The sequence below is a fragment of the Lepisosteus platostomus genome, chromosome 11, assembly GCF_059453375.1.
Source record: "Lepisosteus platostomus isolate fLepPlt1 chromosome 11, fLepPlt1.hap1, whole genome shotgun sequence".
NCBI lineage: Eukaryota > Metazoa > Chordata > Actinopteri > Semionotiformes > Lepisosteidae > Lepisosteus > Lepisosteus platostomus.
The window spans coordinates 13,570,323-13,589,523 of NC_142621.1; the positions used below are offsets into that span (position 1 = coordinate 13,570,323).

At 35.3% G+C, this 19,201-nt stretch overlaps 2 protein-coding genes across 20 annotated transcripts in view; both read right to left on the minus strand.

Moving 5' to 3' along the window:
* Positions 1 to 736: 736 nt before the first annotated feature.
* On the minus strand, positions 737 to 5,852 carry dynlt5 (dynein light chain Tctex-type family member 5). The gene is made up of 5 exons (XM_088598535.1): positions 5,574 to 5,852; positions 4,286 to 4,443; positions 3,224 to 3,315; positions 2,456 to 2,580; positions 737 to 1,094 (listed from the first exon to the last, which is right to left on the minus strand). Exons 2-5 carry the CDS (start codon positions 4,435 to 4,437, stop codon positions 891 to 893), a joined length of 573 nt encoding a protein of 190 aa, XP_088454661.1. The 5' UTR covers positions 4,438 to 4,443; positions 5,574 to 5,852; the 3' UTR covers positions 737 to 890.
* A 3,205-nt stretch (positions 5,853 to 9,057) lies between these two features.
* The window catches only part of sgip1a (SH3GL interacting endocytic adaptor 1a), a 59,095-nt gene continuing 48,951 nt past the window's right edge, over positions 9,058 to 19,201 (minus strand). For 18 of the 19 annotated variants that reach the window (XM_088598549.1, XM_088598538.1, XM_088598541.1 and 15 more), the window contains 7 exons: positions 17,684 to 17,795; positions 16,677 to 16,832; positions 13,447 to 13,579; positions 12,959 to 13,161; positions 12,706 to 12,770; positions 11,984 to 12,148; positions 9,058 to 11,292 (listed from right to left, as the gene is read on the minus strand). In XM_088598549.1, the coding sequence (XP_088454675.1) occupies positions 11,270 to 11,292; positions 11,984 to 12,148; positions 12,706 to 12,770; positions 12,959 to 13,161; positions 13,447 to 13,579; positions 16,677 to 16,832; positions 17,684 to 17,795 (857 nt within the window). In that variant the 3' untranslated portion in view covers positions 9,058 to 11,269. The remainder of the gene's footprint in view (positions 11,293 to 11,983; positions 12,149 to 12,705; positions 12,771 to 12,958; positions 13,162 to 13,446; positions 13,580 to 16,676; positions 16,833 to 17,683; positions 17,796 to 19,201) is intronic. The other variant, XM_088598554.1, reaches the window with a different exon arrangement.

Sequence of the window (19,201 nt, forward strand, 5' to 3'; positions counted from 1 at the left end):
TCAGGACTCTGTGACTTTAAGAGGTGCTCATTCTGGCTCTAGATGTTGGTTTTGAAAAATTAAATTAAAATAAGGTGACAATGATATTGTATGTATTCAGAATGGTAATACAGACATTGAGAGTGCCTGCTCTACAGTACTTCAAAAAAGATAGCTAAAAATCAAGTGCAAATGCATATAGGAATTCAAGTGAGACACACCTCTTAGAGAAAAGTACAGTATTTGGAACAAACTGCACAGTGGTGTCATTGCAGCCTAAAATTTCCTAAGATCTTTCCAAAGATGGTTTTATGAAAAAACTACTGCAAATCAAATCCACAAGATGAGCGGCCTCCTCTTGTTCAACCCATTCTAGTCGGACATGACTCCAGTAAAGTAAAAGCAAATCTAAACCAAACTCTACTTAAGAGAAAGGTAAAGTACATATCATTTTTAATCATGATATCACACCAAAACAGAACAGAAATGAAAAAAACACCTTTCTCTTACTCTGTGTTCAGCAAAACCAAGAACGAGTCAAGTGGCATAAAACACAAACATTTGATGGTTTCCTAACAATCAAGAGATTATTCTTTCATATTATATTTGCTGTAACAAATTTAAAATAGGATAATCTTTTCTAACTTTAACAATCCTTTACCGTAGGACCAAGAGATTGTTAATTTCAATATGACAAAATTTGGGGCTGCTTTATGTAACATTTACTTTTATTGGGAGGCAATAACTTAAGACATAAGCCAATTTACCTGTTTATTTCTTAAACATAACAAGCTCATGATTAATCCACATACCACGTATTCTCTTCATAACACATATTCTTATAACATAATTTAAATCATGTACAAAATACCCACATTATTACAAAATACTAACAATGAAAAATTGTTAATCTACTCAAAGTAAACAGCATAGACATTTGCAACAGCAAACAAGGAGTTGTTTTTGAAAGCATAAGATGAAAATGTGTCATTTGTAGGGTCCCAAAGACACCTGCTTCCAATGCGCATGTTCTGGTCATTCAGTTGGCCAATGGTGATGAGAACAATTATCTTGTATCGGGGAATCATTAAATCTTTCACTCTGGCTTTTATCACCTAAAAAGCATTAATTATAAAATGTTAAACAGTGGGTTGATGTTTAATATTAATCCAGGTCAAGATAAAATAAACATATATAAAGTCGTTGTTTTGCAAATCATTTTCAGGAGGATATTATACAGCAAGCCCATCCATTATTGACATTGTGAAGCAAATCTGAAATAGGACTAGTTGAAATCAAAGCAGCACTATGATTGTTTTAGGATTTAATATTTCACTATTATAAGTATTATAGCATTCAAAGGTAAATTCATCCTCTGGATGATCCCCGACAATTATTGAACTTTTAATGCTAAACTTCACCCTTGCAGAATGATATTACAAAAAGTATAACAGTCAATATAATATACTGTAGCATAATCAATTCTAAAGCAAGCAATAAATCATAAGCAACTGAGGGAGTAATGAGAACTAAATGTTAACCACTCTTTATTCCTCCTTATACTAATTTCCTTATTAGTAGTAATATCCTGTGCTATTTGCTTGCTTTATTGCATTCTAGAGCCCTGTTTTAACACTACATATAAACACCCACCAGAAAGTGGATGAGGCAAGAAGAATGTCTATCCATCCATTTTCTACCCACTTCTTCCAATTTAGGGTCACCTGGAAGCCGGAGCCTATCCCGGCAAGCAGTGGATACAAGGCAGGATACACCTTGGACAAGACACCTGTCCATCGCAGGGCAGACAGACACAAACACATTCATACCAGGGCCGATTTTCCCAGAAGCCAATTAACCTATCAGTATGTTCTTGGACTGTTGGAGCACACCGAAAATGGGGAGATCATGAAAACTCCACACAGATAGCACCCCAGGGCTGGAAGTGAACCCAGAGCTCCAGCACCGTGAGGACGCAATGCTAACCACTGCACCACCATGCTGCAAGCAAAAAGAATATGCTTAACATACTGTAAAAAACTGAAGCACACAATGGGCTAAAATAGACATGTGATTTAGGATATTAATATTGGTATTGACATTGTGGTAAGTGTTAATATTTATAGGTTTGTGATAAACCCCTTCAACACTAGTATAGCAGTTACAGTATTTTGTGGTCAGTTCCACAAAAGGGGAATTCCATGCAAGGGGAACCAAAACAGGTTGCATAGAGATCGTATTTATCTGAATTGAAAGGAATGAACGTCTTTTAAAAACATATTTGAAAAGTTATTCTTTCACTTTCATTGTGGAGTGCAACCAGGAATCCTTCTCTCTAAAGCCATAGATCAAAGGCAAATACTAGAGAAAGAGCACTGGTATGTACAGTAAATAGTGTATGAGGAAAACTCCAAAACAAGCTTTAAATCTGGTCAACAAAGCAGTTTTCCATGCAATACAAAAAAAATAATCTTACCTCAGATATTGTTTTTGTCATCTGTCTACAAAGTTCTGCTTCATACTTCTCCTCTTGTAGATAACTAGTCAGCACATCTTTTAAAATGTTGTTTACAGTGGCAACTGGAAATCTCTTTATAGGTCCTATTGGGACAGTATAAACAAGGATACAATATTATAGAGTTCCACAGCTACCCAGCTGTATTCTCCCACACCATTTATAAAATAAGCACCAATTAAAAAAAAATCTGTTTTAATGATGTCTCAGAAGAAACAGCTGCAATTTCCCCTGCATGCAGCAGATGGCAACTTGGGTTTTCAGATCATGTTTACCTGGTGTGATTGAACAATTTCCTAATTCAAAAGCCCCGTATTCTGAGGAAAATCTAACATTGGTTGCATGTGTTATAAGAATGCTGTCTACAGTTTACTGCAAAATCAATTTAGTGATCAGACATGTACTGTATTACAAATACTCATGCAATGGCCTCTACAATGTCACTGACAGTTTGAAATTAAGTGTCCATCCAAAACATATATAAAAAGGCCTCAGAGAATCCCTGGTTTATTTCTAATTCTTATTTGTATAACTCTCTATAACAAAAACAGAACTGTGTGCAATAGCTAATTTCTAATGCTGCCAATGAGATGGAAATCCAAAGTACTATGGTAAGCGATTCTAGGGTTTGATGTGCAAGTTCATTTAGAAAATCTAGTATCTACTCTAAACGTATCCTTTAGACTACTTACTACTACTACATTGACATTTAGTGAATATGCTCCTCACCTATTTGATAGGTGTTTTCCATCTGCACAGCAGGTCTGGGAATGTCATCATGATGGCCAGGCTCGTCTATATAAGACACTGTACTCACTGAGCTAAAAAATACAGGGCAAACAATTGGGAATTTAATAGTCACAGCATGAAAGCCCAGAATAATGACATGTTGTGCATTAGAAAGCTGTTTTGTTGTGGTTCTGCAGAGCTGGCTGCCACTCCCTGTTATTAAACCAATTGGAATTGTCCTGTACTTTCCTCTCCCCTCCTATTAAGATAATATGCAGTTGTTGGGGGTCTGTGAGGACAGCACAGTAATTAATGGTATTGTACTTAGGCTTCTTTAATTCTATATAGTGCTGCAGTAAATCTATATGAATCTATATGAATCTATATGAATCAATATGAACTTCAATTTCTGTTTTGTTTTGTTCTATACAGGTTCTATACACATAAAAAAGGGCAACTGTCCTCCTATAATAATAATAATAATAATAATAATAATAATAATAAACTTTATTTTATATAGCACCTTTAAAGGTGGCTTCTCAAAGCGCTTTACAGGATGACAACAACAATAAATAAGTAAAATACACAAGATAAAACACAATTACAATATATATAGGAGACCGTGGATGATGGTACTAAGAAGAGCAGAGGGGTGAAGAATGGAACCAGTATGACCAGTCCACTCATCAATCCATTGGCATTTTGTTACAGGAGAGTACAGTACAGTAGGTATCAAATAGAAGAGTGGCACAGTCCTTACTGGTGTCACAAGGCTGCAAGGAGTCTAGCTGAAATCTATGAAAGAACTCCAGCCAACTAATTTGAACCCTGGCCTCTCTAGCGTTCTGCCAATGGCACACCACTGTTTGAGGTCATTGAGTGACAGGACCTAGACTCGATAAGATGTTTAGATCGTAGAACTCAACATGTTCTCACAGCAAGCACTTTCTCTGGTTGCAAACCACAGGAGCAACTGACTGCTACGTTTGATTTCAACTTTCTATTTTTATTACAGGTAAAAAGAAGTGTCTCTCAAAAATGTCATACATAAATTATGCATACTCTTTGGTTTTCCCAGTTGTTTCCTTTGCTTTTACTTCATGGCTGCTGAGTGAAGAGATACTGCCTCTCTTCTTCAGCAGGCGAGCTGCTTTGTCTTTGGCCACATCTGACATTGTTGAGCCTGTCTCTACTGAATGGAAACCTTTTAGCATCCACACCTGCAAGACAGAGATCACATTGAAAAGGCAGGGACAGACAAGCTTTTGAAAATGATCTAGCTGTTCTGCACTGTGATACTGTTGTTAGAGAGGCCAAGGACACGAAGTACATCTGTCCGGTGACATGATAGCATACTGGACTGACTAATAGAAGGCATACAGTTTATCAAGGATTTCACTTGGTTGCTGGTTTCACAAAAGGTGAAATTACTGGTAATCTTGGGTTAACACACCGTGTAGTGGAGAATATGATCTTTGAGGAGTTGTTGTCAACTACACTGCAAGCCTGAAGTCCTGTTTTTTATTCTACCTAAGTGCTTAATTAACCAAATGCACAAATCATTAGTTTAAATGGAACAATTTTAACAGCTAATGGCTGAGAGAAGTTTATAAACCCTGGCAGAGTGTAGCCCTTGAGGAATGGAGCACGGCACTTATGGATTCACATACAACCTGGCAGAAGACCATATCTTCAGCATTATACAGTATATACGATACCTTGAATTTTACCCCCCCCAAAACACCATTGGAACAAAAAACTAAAATACATTTTAACTGTATATTTTAAGTGGCACTGGAAAAAAAGGACTATATACGCTTTATGCTCACAAATTAAGCTGTTTTAAGTGTAATACATTTGAAGGTTTATCCGGCGGTTTCACAGACCCTAATTATCACTAATTATGGAAACTTTAGTGTTACGTTAAGTAAACAATCCACGGACTATTGGTAATCAGAGACTGAAATCTTAAGCTTCCATTACATAGGGAAATAGCACCAGGACGCCTTGTGTTTTACAGCCCATTTACAGTATACGTTTTTTTTTATTGTTTTGCAAATTGTACCGGACGATATTACTTCTGTAGGGATCCTTCTGTGCTACTTCTTTACTTAAAAAGGATTGAGGCGGAATATTATAAACTTGCTTCATTCATTGGATTACCAACTCTGCTACTAAGTGTGACTTTGTCCGCTGTTTGTCTGTGAAATTAAGCAAGTAACAATAGAACGCTGCAGTTTCCACGAACAGAAACCGAGCGTTTGCACAGTTTTGTACCCAGATGTTAACAAGCTACCTCTATACTTTTGAAAAGCTTAATGCATATCAATTCGGGTTTAGGTTCTCTTACCACTTCAAGACGAAGACAGGAACTGTGCACCACACTAAACAGCAGGAGCGTTAGGTTGTCCTGACAACACTGGAGTTACCTATGATTAAGGCTGTCCAAACAGGAGGAGCTTCAGCTTCGTCTCACCAATGAAAGCCTCAGTTTAGGCCCTTGTAGAAAATTGTTTCAGGTTTTCCTCAATGCTTCGTTGTTGCAATTTCTTACAGCTTTGTATCCCAGATAACATTCTCTGTTAGCACGTAGAATACAATCCTAAATGCGAAAGGTTATCTAGTACAGGAGATTTGCGTATAGTACTGAAGAGAAGCTCATAGGTGCATCTTTGAAAACGTTACAGATTTTCGTGAACCTAAAATTAACTGCAACAATGAATTGAGTGTTTCATAATTGTTTCACCCAATCTAAATAAATAATGACGTAAAACCTACTTTTAGGATTCCCTAGATTAACCATTGCATGCTAAATTATATATACAAATAAGTCATTCACCTAATAGAATTCTAAAGAATACTATTAACAATGATTATGTCTGTTACCATTTAAGGGCTTCGGTTGCATTCTTACAAAATTCCTAAAGTTACTTTAGACATGTTTTATAGAAAATTGATAGACAACTTCAACTGGGAACCAAAAAAAAACATTAAATTTCCCGTTTACACCAAACATTTTGATCATCATCTTTTGCAAGTCAACGTTCCAAAGCAAAATATTAAAGAGATGGAACAATTAAAAACATTATAAAGCAAGCTTTTACAAGTATTATACAAATTAAATGGTATTTTACCTTATATTTCTGTTCATACTGTAGACGTCTTTCCTTTCTCTTTCTGAATGAACATTGTCATCAGTCTATGTCATGAGATGTATTCCTTTTTCACCCTAAAGTAATGATTGCATGAGATTTTTGATCGTTCTTCCTCGATCGAACCCCAAGATGAAGGACCTTCTAATTGTAACATGAAGATCATGAGGTACGCAGCTCTTTGGAATCCCTTTATACTGTATAATGAAAAGGTGCTTTACAGATGTGTAATTAACTTTTTCTAAAAACATTTTAAACAAAGAACTGTGTAGCAAGTACACATACTGTAACATATGTACACATATGATCTGTCCAAAATCATCGACCATAGCAACTTACCAAAATCATACAATGCCAGGGCCTCCAATATCCAGTTACTCTTGAAGCATTATTGAAGTCTGTATCTGAAACACTGTGGTGGTGTATAACGTTTTGAAATTTAGATAATGAGCGCAAAATACACCTTTAATATTTGTCACTTTATTTCCAAGAAAACTGACAATGATTGACATCTTAAACAGGTATTACATTATGGTTATTCTGTTTTTATATTTTTAAAACTTATTTTTAGATGGGAAAATCCAGGTTTTTTAAAAGTACATTTACATTAAACAATTGCATATTCAGTATTCTGTGCAATCGATAGGATGTAGACACAGCTAAATTAACATTTATAAAAAAGTAAATATTTACAGAGAGGGTATGATATTCATACATTTTATAGTAATCTATGAGGAGAATAACATTTACACAGATGACAGATTTTGTTTTCAAAGATCCTTATCACACATTCAGCAGCCAGTGAACAGACATGGTGCTATACTTCTTCTCTTCTTAGAATAGTATTCCAACCAGTAAGGCTTTTAAAAAGAAGCAAAAGCAAAAACATCATATTACTTTATTGCGACCAATAAGAGAATTCACCAGTAGGAGATAAATATATATATTGCAAATGTAAAGAAGTACAAACCTTCATGTTTTATTGTTTAGTAGAGTAAGATTTAGAAATCGAGTGGAAACTATTTTAAATTTTAAATACAATTTGTTGAATTTTCCTGGGTTACATTCCTTGTGTAGAAAGTCTAGAAATGGTCTGATGCCTGGTCTGTCATGGATGTTAAAAAATCATTACACATATTGGAATTTTAAGGTAATACTTTAATAATGAGTGTCAATGTGGCCAATTCATAGCAAAATAAATTAATTATTTTACACAAGAATAAGAAGAATTTTAATTACTCAAATCATACATTGGCAGGCCATCCAATATTCAATTGCTCTTGAAGCATTTATTATTTTAATATGTTGAAAACAAAATCGAAAGGTTTATACAAAAATATAATGAGCATACTTTTGTTTTTATGGAATTCATTCCAAGATTTTTTGTATTGCAAATGCTCTGTATTTTGCCAACCCTATGAGATTTTGAATAGGACCAAGAATACAATCTTGGCATGTTTTCCAGGTTTAGAATCCATGGAACACTGGAGGCTACTCACAATGTTTCTTTTTTTCTAAAATAAGAAAGGACACAGGACAGATGCACAACAGATGTTTTCAATACAGATAGCCCCTGCTGATGTTTTTTTTCTTCTCAGAAAACTGGTATATAAGCTTTTGCAACATTTCCTGTAATTTCTTACAGGATTTTCTGAAACATAAGTTAACAATTTTCCATAAGAACTCTGTACAGCACAGTTTTTGAACTGAAGATATGTAAGTTGTAACATTATAAAAACATATAAGGTGAAACTCACATGTAAAATTCCAGGATAAACAGTTTATGTATCAGGAATATTATACTGTATATTGCTATTAGTAATTATTCTTTGTCATTCACTAAATGGGCAAAAAAGTGACCTTTAAGAAACTAAACATCTACTGGAACCATAAATGCCTAAAGATTAAAAAAATGTTTTCATACATTTTAGTACTAATCATCTAGATAATTTTATAATTAGGTAAATAATAAGTATAATGATGAGTAGCAGTGGAATAAAAGTTCCAAAGGGGTTTCCTTTTTTCTTTAAATAAATTTCTCTTCATTAAAGTAAAAGTACCATAGATTTCCCCCAGACACAGAGAAAGAGCAAACATGCAGATTTTACCAGAGATGTTGGAATTCCAAGAGCAAATCTTTAGTAAAAACATCAGAATATGCTAGGGTCTTTGTAAAATTGTCATAATAGTTTTTTCTTGCTGTTGATTAGAAATGAAGTCATGGAATGCTTAATAAAACAACAAAACGGGATCGTATAATTCATTGCATTAGGTAGACCAATCTGTCACTTTTGAAATTAGCTGAAATTTCAAGCATTGTGCAGAAAATGGTACTGCTGTCTCCCAGAGTTGTGCAATTTACACATTTTGTATAAGTCTGAAAGCAAATCAACTCAGCAGACGAGTAAATCTATTCATTTCAACCTTCATGTTCCATACTAACATTCGATTAATTGTTATGTCACTGTGGTGCAAATATGAAAATTTGTGGGTTAAAGTCACACAGTATTTTTTAAACAATTACTTGTGTATTTAAAAATATTTTTTTTCTCTAGCTCCAGAGAACATCTGGAGTAAGCTCACAACTATAATTTTTTTACTGTATACTTTCTTCTTTCTCCTTACTAAATCCTTCTTTTATCTCACAGAGACCATTATGGATTGCAAAGTAAAAACAATGGATACAAGCACTGATTTTATTCTGATTTCATGCCCTAAGTGTTGAATAATACGCAGTGATAGAATCTGGTACAAACACGTTGATGGTCATGGATAGTGTTCACAATGTTCAAAGCTGACAGTCCAGATTATTACTAATTATCAGTACAGATCTGAATAACACTGCTTTATTAAGCACAATGCATCCAGTTACATATTTATTCTTTTTCCCCACCCCATTAATAGCTAAAATCTTTTGTTGCACTTCAGTTAAAAAATTATATCTGAAATAAATAAAAAAAAAATTATACCTTATCATTATACTGTACACAGTTTACCCATCTACACATAGAACAAAAAGAATTAAAATATTTATAATTCTAGGGATTCTAAAATGAGAAACCATTCAAATTCTAATCATATACAGAATCACATTTTTACAACAAATCCATATTATCATAAATAAAAATATAGTGTTGTAATGTACTTTGAATGCTAACACTGCTGTCTGTATAACAACAACAGAAAGCTATCTGACAATACAAGGAAACACTTTAGGATATATAGTACCAATTGAAAATTACACTTTTTACATTTTCAGGGAAAACATTTTTAAACATTGCAACTTGAAAATAATAATGAATCACTGAAGCTGCCGTTTAACTGTAAAGTTCACATCATATAATAAATATATTAAAAAGAATGTAAAGAGACCATTGATTTTTTTTTTCAGTTTCAGAGACTCAGCCTCCTTCTGGTAATCTTCCTTCTTTACAAAAATGATTCATAAATGAAGCATTAAAACTCACTTAAATCAATACTGCTAAAATATAACCTGTTTAATTGGAGCACATTTCTTAAAATACTGACTAAAAAAAACGTTGGATGATGCGATACTAAACTTACCAGATATGTAGGGACAAAAGTGTTAGTTACATTGGTTTATTTAGTCTTAAGGTCTCTGTAATCTTGGTTTTATACACACATTTTTCTGTTACTCAAATTCCACTGGTTATTTTCAGGGGGTGATAAACCGACTCTGGATTAGTTTAAATTAATCCCACTGCAGCACTTCCAAGAGATTAAATTTGTGAACAAAGGCAACTATTTGTTCCAGACAATCTTGGGCGATTGTCTACAATTACTGTATATGGTAGAGCAATCTATTTAAATACATTTAAGACCGTCTTGGATATCAAAGAAGGGTAATCTGAAAAAAAAGTTATTTCCTGATAAACCTAGGCTTGTATGTAAAAAAAGAAAATTTGGTTATTGTTCAAAACCCTTGAAACATTCTGATTACATAAATATCAGTGACATTCTAATTTATAGGCTCAATATTGCCTTCATATCTCGAAACAGTGAAAGAAATTACTCTCAACTGACACTGTTTAACAAAAATAATACATTCACACAAATTTACACCAGATTGTTTTACAGCGTACACGGTATGTTATTTTTTCATAGACCTGAAAGAAGAAGCTGTTAAAGCCTTCTCTTTTGGGGTGGGTGCCAGTTCATTCACCCCTGTTTGGGAATTCATCTCAAATAATTGTGGACCTTCTTTGTACATAAGGGCACATAATATCTACCAATGTACAACAGGCATCTAATTCTCTGATCTTGGATTTTATTTTTTTAACAAAATGCCATGTGCTGCACAAAACATGCTGTCCAGCTTATCCGTGTCTGAAAACCACCAGTGGATATCTTCTGTGGCTGTGCATCAGGAGCAATTAGGCAGCTGCAATGAGAGAGTTTCAAGTCTCTATACCAGGTTTCCTCACTCCAAGTCCTGGAGAGCCTGGAGTGTTTTATTCATTCCACCTTGAGCTCCTTGTGACTTAATTAAATCACTTACTGACTTTATTGATTGTTATCACAACAAGGTCTTTAATCATTGAGACGCATGAGTTCCCTCAAAGGGAGTGAGGAGCACTGCTCTATACAGTACGATTAAAGGAAACAATTGCTAACTTTCAACAAACCTAAATGTCTAATTGCCGCAATACAGATGTTCTGAAATGAATGCATATTACAAATACAATGATTACACCTTAAAACGGTCAACAATTCTATATGTAAGTAGTCTAATACTGTTGGATTGGCCTTCTTATGTTCCTTGTGGAATATAAAGGATTTAAACTTTAAAGTTTTCACGACTGTCCTCGGTTTTAATCTCTCACCCAATCCAATGAGATAATTTGCAGTGTATTGTTGGGTGGCGTTGAATATTTTAATTATCAGCCAGATATTTTCCTGGAAAAGAACGAACAAACAAACAAACAAAGATTTTTATTTATCATTTGCATTAACTGAAGTTCAAATTCTTTTAACACCGATGAAGCTCATAACAGTTAGTCACCTTGGCTCTAATATAATGCACCTGCCAATTTGAAATTATAATTGGGAATGTATTTATCTGATTTTTTAATGCAAAGCCACTTGTACCTATTTTTATATTTGAACAATCTGAGTGAAGAACCTTGCTGAAGGGTACAATGGGTGAGACCCACCCAGGATTGGAATCCACAACCAGAGCCCTAACAACTTTTCCATACTGCTACCAAATAAACTAACCATTTTATAACCACCAAAAATACATATCGTATTATAATGTAACAAATATAATACTTTATTAAATTATACTGCATTATTAATCAGTATGAATATTTCAGGCCATTTTGCAGTAGATTTAAAATGATAGAATTTTAAAATCTATAGGTGTGCAGATATTTGCAATGGGTAACATTTTTATCTGTAGTTATTTTTTAGCTGCTTAAGTTAGCCTTAGATGAATTCAGAAGGCCTATGTCTGAAAATATTTCACAGTGGCCTCTAGAATCTCAAAGGCCTGCTCAGCAATTTATCATTTTTCTAAATCTTTGACTAATGGCAAGAAACTTAGTTTAGCTTTACTTGGCGTGTAACTACGAAACCGAGCACCTACCTGCGGCAAATCTCTTCTTGATGAGAGAGAATCTGTAGCCAGCACCAAGCAGTTCGATATCACACCCTGACAAAGTGCTGCCTTCACTTGTGAACTGCACAGCTAAGGGAGACGGTTTACTGGGACCTTCAGTTAACTGAAACCTTGCAAGCAGTGAACCCACACCTAGGCAGAGCAAACAGAATATTTTTGGCAAAGGTTCTCCAAATATTTAAAGTCCCCACCTATCTGGTGCCATTTATTCCTCTAATTTGTACACTGTAATTGATAAAATTAAATATTTGTTTATCCAATACAGGGCACAGAGGAGCCTATCCCAGCAAGCAATGGGCGCATTGATGTAATTAAATCATATTATGTACTGTTGGAATGTTTTCTCATTGTCGTCATTTCAATATAAAAGGTAAAGGACAGTGTAACTTGGCTGTAGACAGACACTAGAGAGGTTCCTATTTATACAGGAACATTTCTGAATTTCCTGTTCTTCTATTTGTGACTTGTGGACCAATATCCATTATTGGACCATTATAGCATTCCAAACATCTAATTTCAGTTGGAATGTTACAATAAATTATACGAAACAAAAATAAATCTGTTTTTATATTTCACTTATCACCCTCAAAAACAAAAAAAGGTGATTTTTTAACTTTACAAATAGTTGAGGTTTCTGATCCTTTCATCATATGTTCTTGATAAGGGAGGAATCTTGAATGCTGTCTTACCTCCATTTTCAGACTTCTGTGAGATATCTGGGATCTTCCACAGGATTCTCTGCTGTTCTGTGTTCCTGGAGATTGTTTACAATTATTTTAGGACTTAAATTAAACTTGACCGACAACCATATTCACAGAACACTCTTCCGATCAAAACTGATGAATGTTCCATCCTTGAATAAGTTTCGATTAGCACCCGTTCTGGAACAAAACACATGTTTTTTAGGCATCTGTATCCAAACCATCACAATGAATCTCTTACCAAGCAGCTGGAGGAAGTACTGCCTGAAGTTTGGTCACTCCTCCATCCACAGGAACTAGAAACTGAACATTGTTGAGAGCCACAGGTGTGGTCATTGCTTCCCCATTGTATTTGTAGTCTATTCTTAGGTCCGTGCTGTTGGGCTCACACCGCCAGCTCACCGCCAGGTTCAAGGGTGTGGACTGAATACCCTGTGCAGATACCTGAGGATTTGACATCTCAGTTTCAGTACACCATAAAATTAACAGCTAGCAATCTTGCTCCTGTAGTTTCATATTTTTAGAAATTAAAGATGTTAAAACACTATGAATAAAACTTAAAACGTAGCACAAACAAAAGATCTTCAGCCTATGGAACTCAATAAACTCACTAAATAATTCTACAAGTCTAACTGTATTTTGAAATATATGGACTTGCTTATGAAATTCTGAACTATAAACTACTACAAAGCCTTAATTACTGTGCAATAGTTAATTAAATGTTCTTACCTGATATTTTAACATGTCTACATTGTAGTATGTTGCTTGTGGTTTCTGCTCTGCCACTTTCTTTAAATGTGTCATCAAGTTTGGCATATTCACCCAAAACTCCTTTGAGTTGGCAGGAGTGTGCGTGACATCACTGTGAAATAACAGATAACAGATTAATACAATCTGCTTCAATTTGTATTCTATTAATTAAACTGAATTGGCTACCAAGGCTGAATTTCACATGCAACAGCAAATAGAGCACAAATTGTAATTTCGGGACAAAAATGAATGATGTCGATTGATTTCATAAACTAGATAAAGATCTGTCATCAAAATACTACATGACGCATGTTCAAAATCTGTTAACTGAAAAAAATGTTACTTGTCCATAATACAATTACAAAATTTAAATGCAAAAACATCATGTCTTAGAATCAGCTACCATTTTGGACATAAGAAAACAGACATGTTTATGAAAATGAGCTTCAAGAGCTTTGAGCTAACTCGAGCAGTTCAGTGTGTGAGCACTATGAGACACAGATGTGGCTTTAACCCAGATGTCTGAGGGAACAATAGCCTGTCCATAAGGATAAGGACATCAGCAACCTCCCTATAGCAAGAATGAGCCAAGGATCTGTTATAAATAATGGGATGGGGGAAGGAAATCAAAACAATGCAGGCTGGAAAAGGGATGTTTGCTTCCCATAGGTACAGTATACTGATTTGGGCATTGTAGAGGATAAGCCCTTGATCTCAGACTTATTTTATGAATTCCATTAATTTTCTTCCGGAGTTAAGCTATGAGGCACTGTTCAGAAGAGAAGGAGAATTGTTTTACAATGGTACGGATAACATTTTTGCAAGACTATTTTCTACATAGTTGATTTGTAAAACAGTATAGCTGGAAACGTGCTGCATGTTGGCTTGGTAATGTTCTGAATTTGATTCTGGAATCAGAATCTTCTGTGGGGAGTTTCTTTGTGTTGTTTTGTGTGGGTATTATGATGGACTGGAAACCCATCCAGAGTGTAGTCATGCCTTGCACTTCATCTCGTATAAGAACTGCGATTGCCATTAACACTATCAAACAATGGATGAATGGTTGAGAATTACAGATTATATGTATGCCCTGGTCATTAATTAGCAGGCATGGCTACGATATATACCATATGCTAACGGCAAATTGATTGCTGCAGTTGCCTGTCTCGATACACAAAACAAAAGATCAGACACACCTTTAATGATCTTATGTTTGAAGGGCAGATAGCGTACTTATTTTATTATCTGTCTTTAACTTACCTGGCAGAGGAGGTGACAGCATTGGTCATAAGATCAAGGCTAACAAAAGGACTGAAGGATGCAGAGCTCTTCAATGATGGAGCTACTGATACAGTATGTGAGCTTTGCAAGGTTTCGGAGGCACACCAACCAGAGAATGTGCTCCGTAGTGAGTGCTAAATGAAAACTGTGTATGATACAGGCAAGGGCACAAATTCAGCTAACAGCTGGAAGCAGTGCTAAAAAACACTAGATCAGTTTGGATCGGGATTCCATCCATCCATTCATCCACCTAGTTCTAACTGCTAGTTTAGGGTCCAATTTAGAGTCATGGGGGAGCCAGAGTTTATCCTGGCAAGCAACAAGTGCAAGGTGGGATACACTCGGGATGAAATGCCAGACCATCGCAGAACAGACAGACACAAACACAGACTTGCACACGCTCAAACTAGTGCCAATTTTCCCAGAAGCCAGTTAGCCTGTGTGGCGTTAGACGGAGCATGTTCAGTGTGGTGGTGGAGCCCTGGATTAAGGGTAACGCGTTGCCTTAGCAAGCACAGCTGTCCTGGCTAATTAAGGATGAGCCGCAGCTGGGGAGGCCTTTTAAGAACCCACTGAGCACCTCCCCAGAGGGACAAGCAAAGCAGGACTCTGGTCCTGATACCCCCATATGGGGAGAACATTCCAGAAACAATCCCCAGTGGGGGGATTGTGAAGAGAGCGTTGAGGCCATGTTTTTGCTTCTTTTAATTTTCCTTTTCTTTTCTCCTGTCCCGCTGTGAGGGGGCAGGTTGGGTTTTCTTTTGTTTTGGCCTCTCTCCTATTCTTCCAGCCTGGACCCCGCTAAATAGAGATAGTCCAGACTGGATACTTCTGATCCAAGTAGTCTTTCTTTTTCCCCCAGACTGGACCCCGTTAGATAGGGAGAGTCTAGTCTGGACGCCGTTGTACAAAGTGGTGTGCCTTTTTCTTTTTTTTTTTCTTTTTTTTTTTTTTTGGTTTTTGCTGATCTCACACTGGTGCCTCCGTCTCTTTAAACAAGGCGTCGACTTTTACCAGCATTCTCCATCGCTCCTTACACTCCCACATTGTTACGCATGCCAGTATGTTTTTGCACTGTGGGAGTAAACCACAGTACCCATGCAAACATGGAAAAAACATACTCCAGGTCCGGAATTGAACCAAGGCACTCCAGCACTGCAAGACAGCAATGCTAATCAAAGCACCGCTGTGCCACACAAATTTATTTTTTTTTCCTAAATATAGGAATAGTAGTAATATTGTCTTTAGTAATTAAATTAATTAAACTAAATACCTAATTTCTTGTCATTTTTCTTTTACTTGTACTGTCTGAGGTGTTTTTTGAAGGCAAACAGGAATAGTTGTGTTTCCTTCAGGGCTGTAAACGGACCATATAAGCTCGGATTACAGTAGTTCCTAAAATGCAACATTAGACACACTAACAATGGGGAGATGCAGGTAAATTATCTTTCTAGGGAACCAAACAGGTTTACCAGTCTTACATTAATAAGGAATGAAAGGGTAATAGTGAGGAACATGAAGTATTTTCACAAGAAAAAATGTAAATTGTAAAAAAACATAACCAGAAATTAAAGTTTATACAGTCCCAAAACACTTTGTAAATATATTCATAAAAGGTATGACATTTTCCAGCATCCTTTACAGTATGTGTCTGGATCGATTTTTATAATCCAGTTTATGAAAAAATTCCATACTGTTTAAAAAAATCAATGAATAATTTATTGCGCTTTACCGTATAGTCAAAATGATGATAGAGCATAGCATACAATTTACATTATATAGTATATTTGTTTAGGATTTATCCACAGAGGCTTTGTAATAATGGAATAATGAAACATGCATGTCAGAATTATTTTGCTATTAATAAGAAACAGTTTAATCCCTCTTAATGTGTGTTAAGGCAAGATTATAATTGGCATGTTATTTACCAGCAAAGAAGCTGAGGGTTAGGAAGGACATGCTCCAGCTGACTGTAGTTTGTTATGCTGAATGTTAGAACTGCCGGGGAAGGATTATTGGCAAAGTGCCTTGTGATTCCAGCTGGAAATGAGAGCACCATTTCTCCAGTAATCTTCACCACACACCTTGAAAGGTAAAGGCAAACAAAGGAGCAATAACACAAGAAGTCAGCTTCCTGCATGTCATCACAAAATGGTAAAACAATTAAATTGACTGCAAGAGAAATTCATCAGCACCTTTACCAAAACAAAAGCAAGCTTATTTTGTGCTCTGCGGTTCAAGTAGTATGATTTCTCTTTTGCCTCATGTTGGGGAAATGTATTGTAATTTTAAAAGACGTGCCAGTGCAATAAAAATCAGTCCAAACATAAAAGAACTCCAATAAAAACAATTGAGAAAAATAGGGGGTCATATATATATATTTTTAATTTGTGTTTATCAGTTTATAATGCAACATAATTGCATATTTGCACTGTTTTGAGTGTTAACTTCATAACCACCTACTTTACTGGAAGAAACTGAAGCTCTTAGCAACAAACATTTACAACCACGCCACATGGCCATTGCATAATGTCCAGTTTGGATGACAAATAAATAAGTGTTTTTGCTTTGCAAATGGCTTTCTAAAAGAATAAGATTTTGCCTCAGGGTAGTCAAAAGTGGCTATTCTGTGTAAATCTTGGGGACAGGTATTTGATTGACTTATACAGTACATTTTTTCAGCTCTTGGCTTTTGTCTATATTCGTTAGCTGGTTCCCATAGAACAATGTATGTTAAATTAATGAGTAAAAGCTTTATATGTATTTCTCTAATTTCTGTTATTATCAAATAAAATTCAATTCAATTCAAAATACGTTATTCATTAATTTATTCATCCTGAAGGGGCAATTTAAGATTGAAAAAATGATTTGGTGAGGGGCACAACAAGCTGCCTCCATGTTTTGATATAACATAAGAACAAAACTACTGGCTTACTTGCTTGGATCTGCTCCTTTAAAGTATGCATTCACAGTCTCTGTGAAAGCAGCAGCCACTGGGAGAGTGTCCTGTGCACCCATGGTTAATGGGCTTGGGCCTCTGGATGATCCTGCAACACAGCACGCAACAGCTACTCATTGGTGCTGTCGCAACGTAGAACAAAGCAGAGCACACAATGCTAGCACTTTCAAGAGACAATAAAACACCACACTTAATAGTCATAATCTCACAGCCCTCACAGCTAACATCTAATGTACATGACACCTTCTCTTTCCATACTGATGTTTTAGTCATATTCTGCTTCATAATGGTCCCGTGTCCTTCATTACATTACTTATTCTTAAATGTATTTTTACATTTTATGTGCTTTATTCAATAAAGAGGGTAGTTTTGCCCCTTCAGTACATGAAAGATGGAAATGGAGAAATAAAAAGACAGTAAACCAAGTATTTGCTTTACTGGAGATGTGTATGACTGATATTTTATGACTCATGCTTTGTTCCCTGTGTATCCCTTCTAATTCATTAACTGTGTTGTATGTCTCTGTTTGGACACACAGCTGTTTTGACAGTTAAGAACAGCCTTCTTGCTTATAAATTTTAAGACAAATGTATTGTTAATTAGTACATAGAAAAATAACATAACCCTTATAAAGGGTTATGTTATTTTTTTGTTTTGCTGTAGTGTTTTTTGTTAAGTTTATTTTTTTACTTTAGATTGTGTTCTTTTAATATATGGTGTTTGGTTTTATTTGTATAATTATTGTTATGTATGCATTATACTTATTATATGTATCGTATAATAAAGAATTAATTAGCAGCCACTTTAAGATGGTAGTACTTGAGAGTTTGTTACTGAAGCAATCAGTCTTAATAATGCAATTTCTGTTGCATTTTATATTACTGTAATTTACATTCTGATACATAAACTTACATACAGTATACACTTTCCTTTAAACTGTGTACAGATAGATTTCTGAGCTTTTATATTACAATATGATTCTAATTTATAATAGCAGTGAGACCTACAGTACATAATGTACTTCTTGTGGAAATAATAACAAATAATAATGTTTCCTTTTTTAATGACCATTGGCAATCCACAACTATCTGATGAATTTAAAATACTGAGAATGAGAAAGAAAGCACAGAAGTCCTACATAACAAGAGGATACTTATAGTTCTAGGAGGCTGGAGCCACAGGCAAGATGGCACTGTGTAGTTTTCTCTCCTCGGTCAAATTGAGTCACTCTATATTCCCCTCTCAGTTTACAAAGTCCTTGAATAACAGCCTGATAATCTGTCTGTGAGACATTTTCATTTTACTGCGTCTTTTGCATCAAGAGCAAAAATGACTAACATGTCAATGTTATGTACAGATAAATATAAAAATATAAATCTAGATATTTGCAATACTCATCAACCATAAAACCAGGCTACATTACACATTCAAAAACCAAACATTCCTGTGTGAATACACCAAGTATTCAGAATAAAACAATTGAGTACACTCTTA

What these genes read in the sequence shown, in the direction of transcription:
- dynlt5 (XM_088598535.1), bottom strand. Translation starts at nt 4,437, where the DNA reads ATGCTAAAAGGTTTCCATTCAGTAGAGACAGGCTCAACAATGTCAGAT. An exon ending in ACAACTGGGAAAACCAAAGA is followed by an intron (nt 3,316 to 4,285) that starts GTATGCATAATT and finishes TGTATTTTTTAG; the next exon opens with CTCAGTGAGTACAGTGTCTT. An exon ending in GGAAAACACCTATCAAATAG is followed by an intron (nt 2,581 to 3,223) that starts GTGAGGAGCATA and finishes CTGTCCCAATAG; the next exon opens with GACCTATAAAGAGATTTCCA.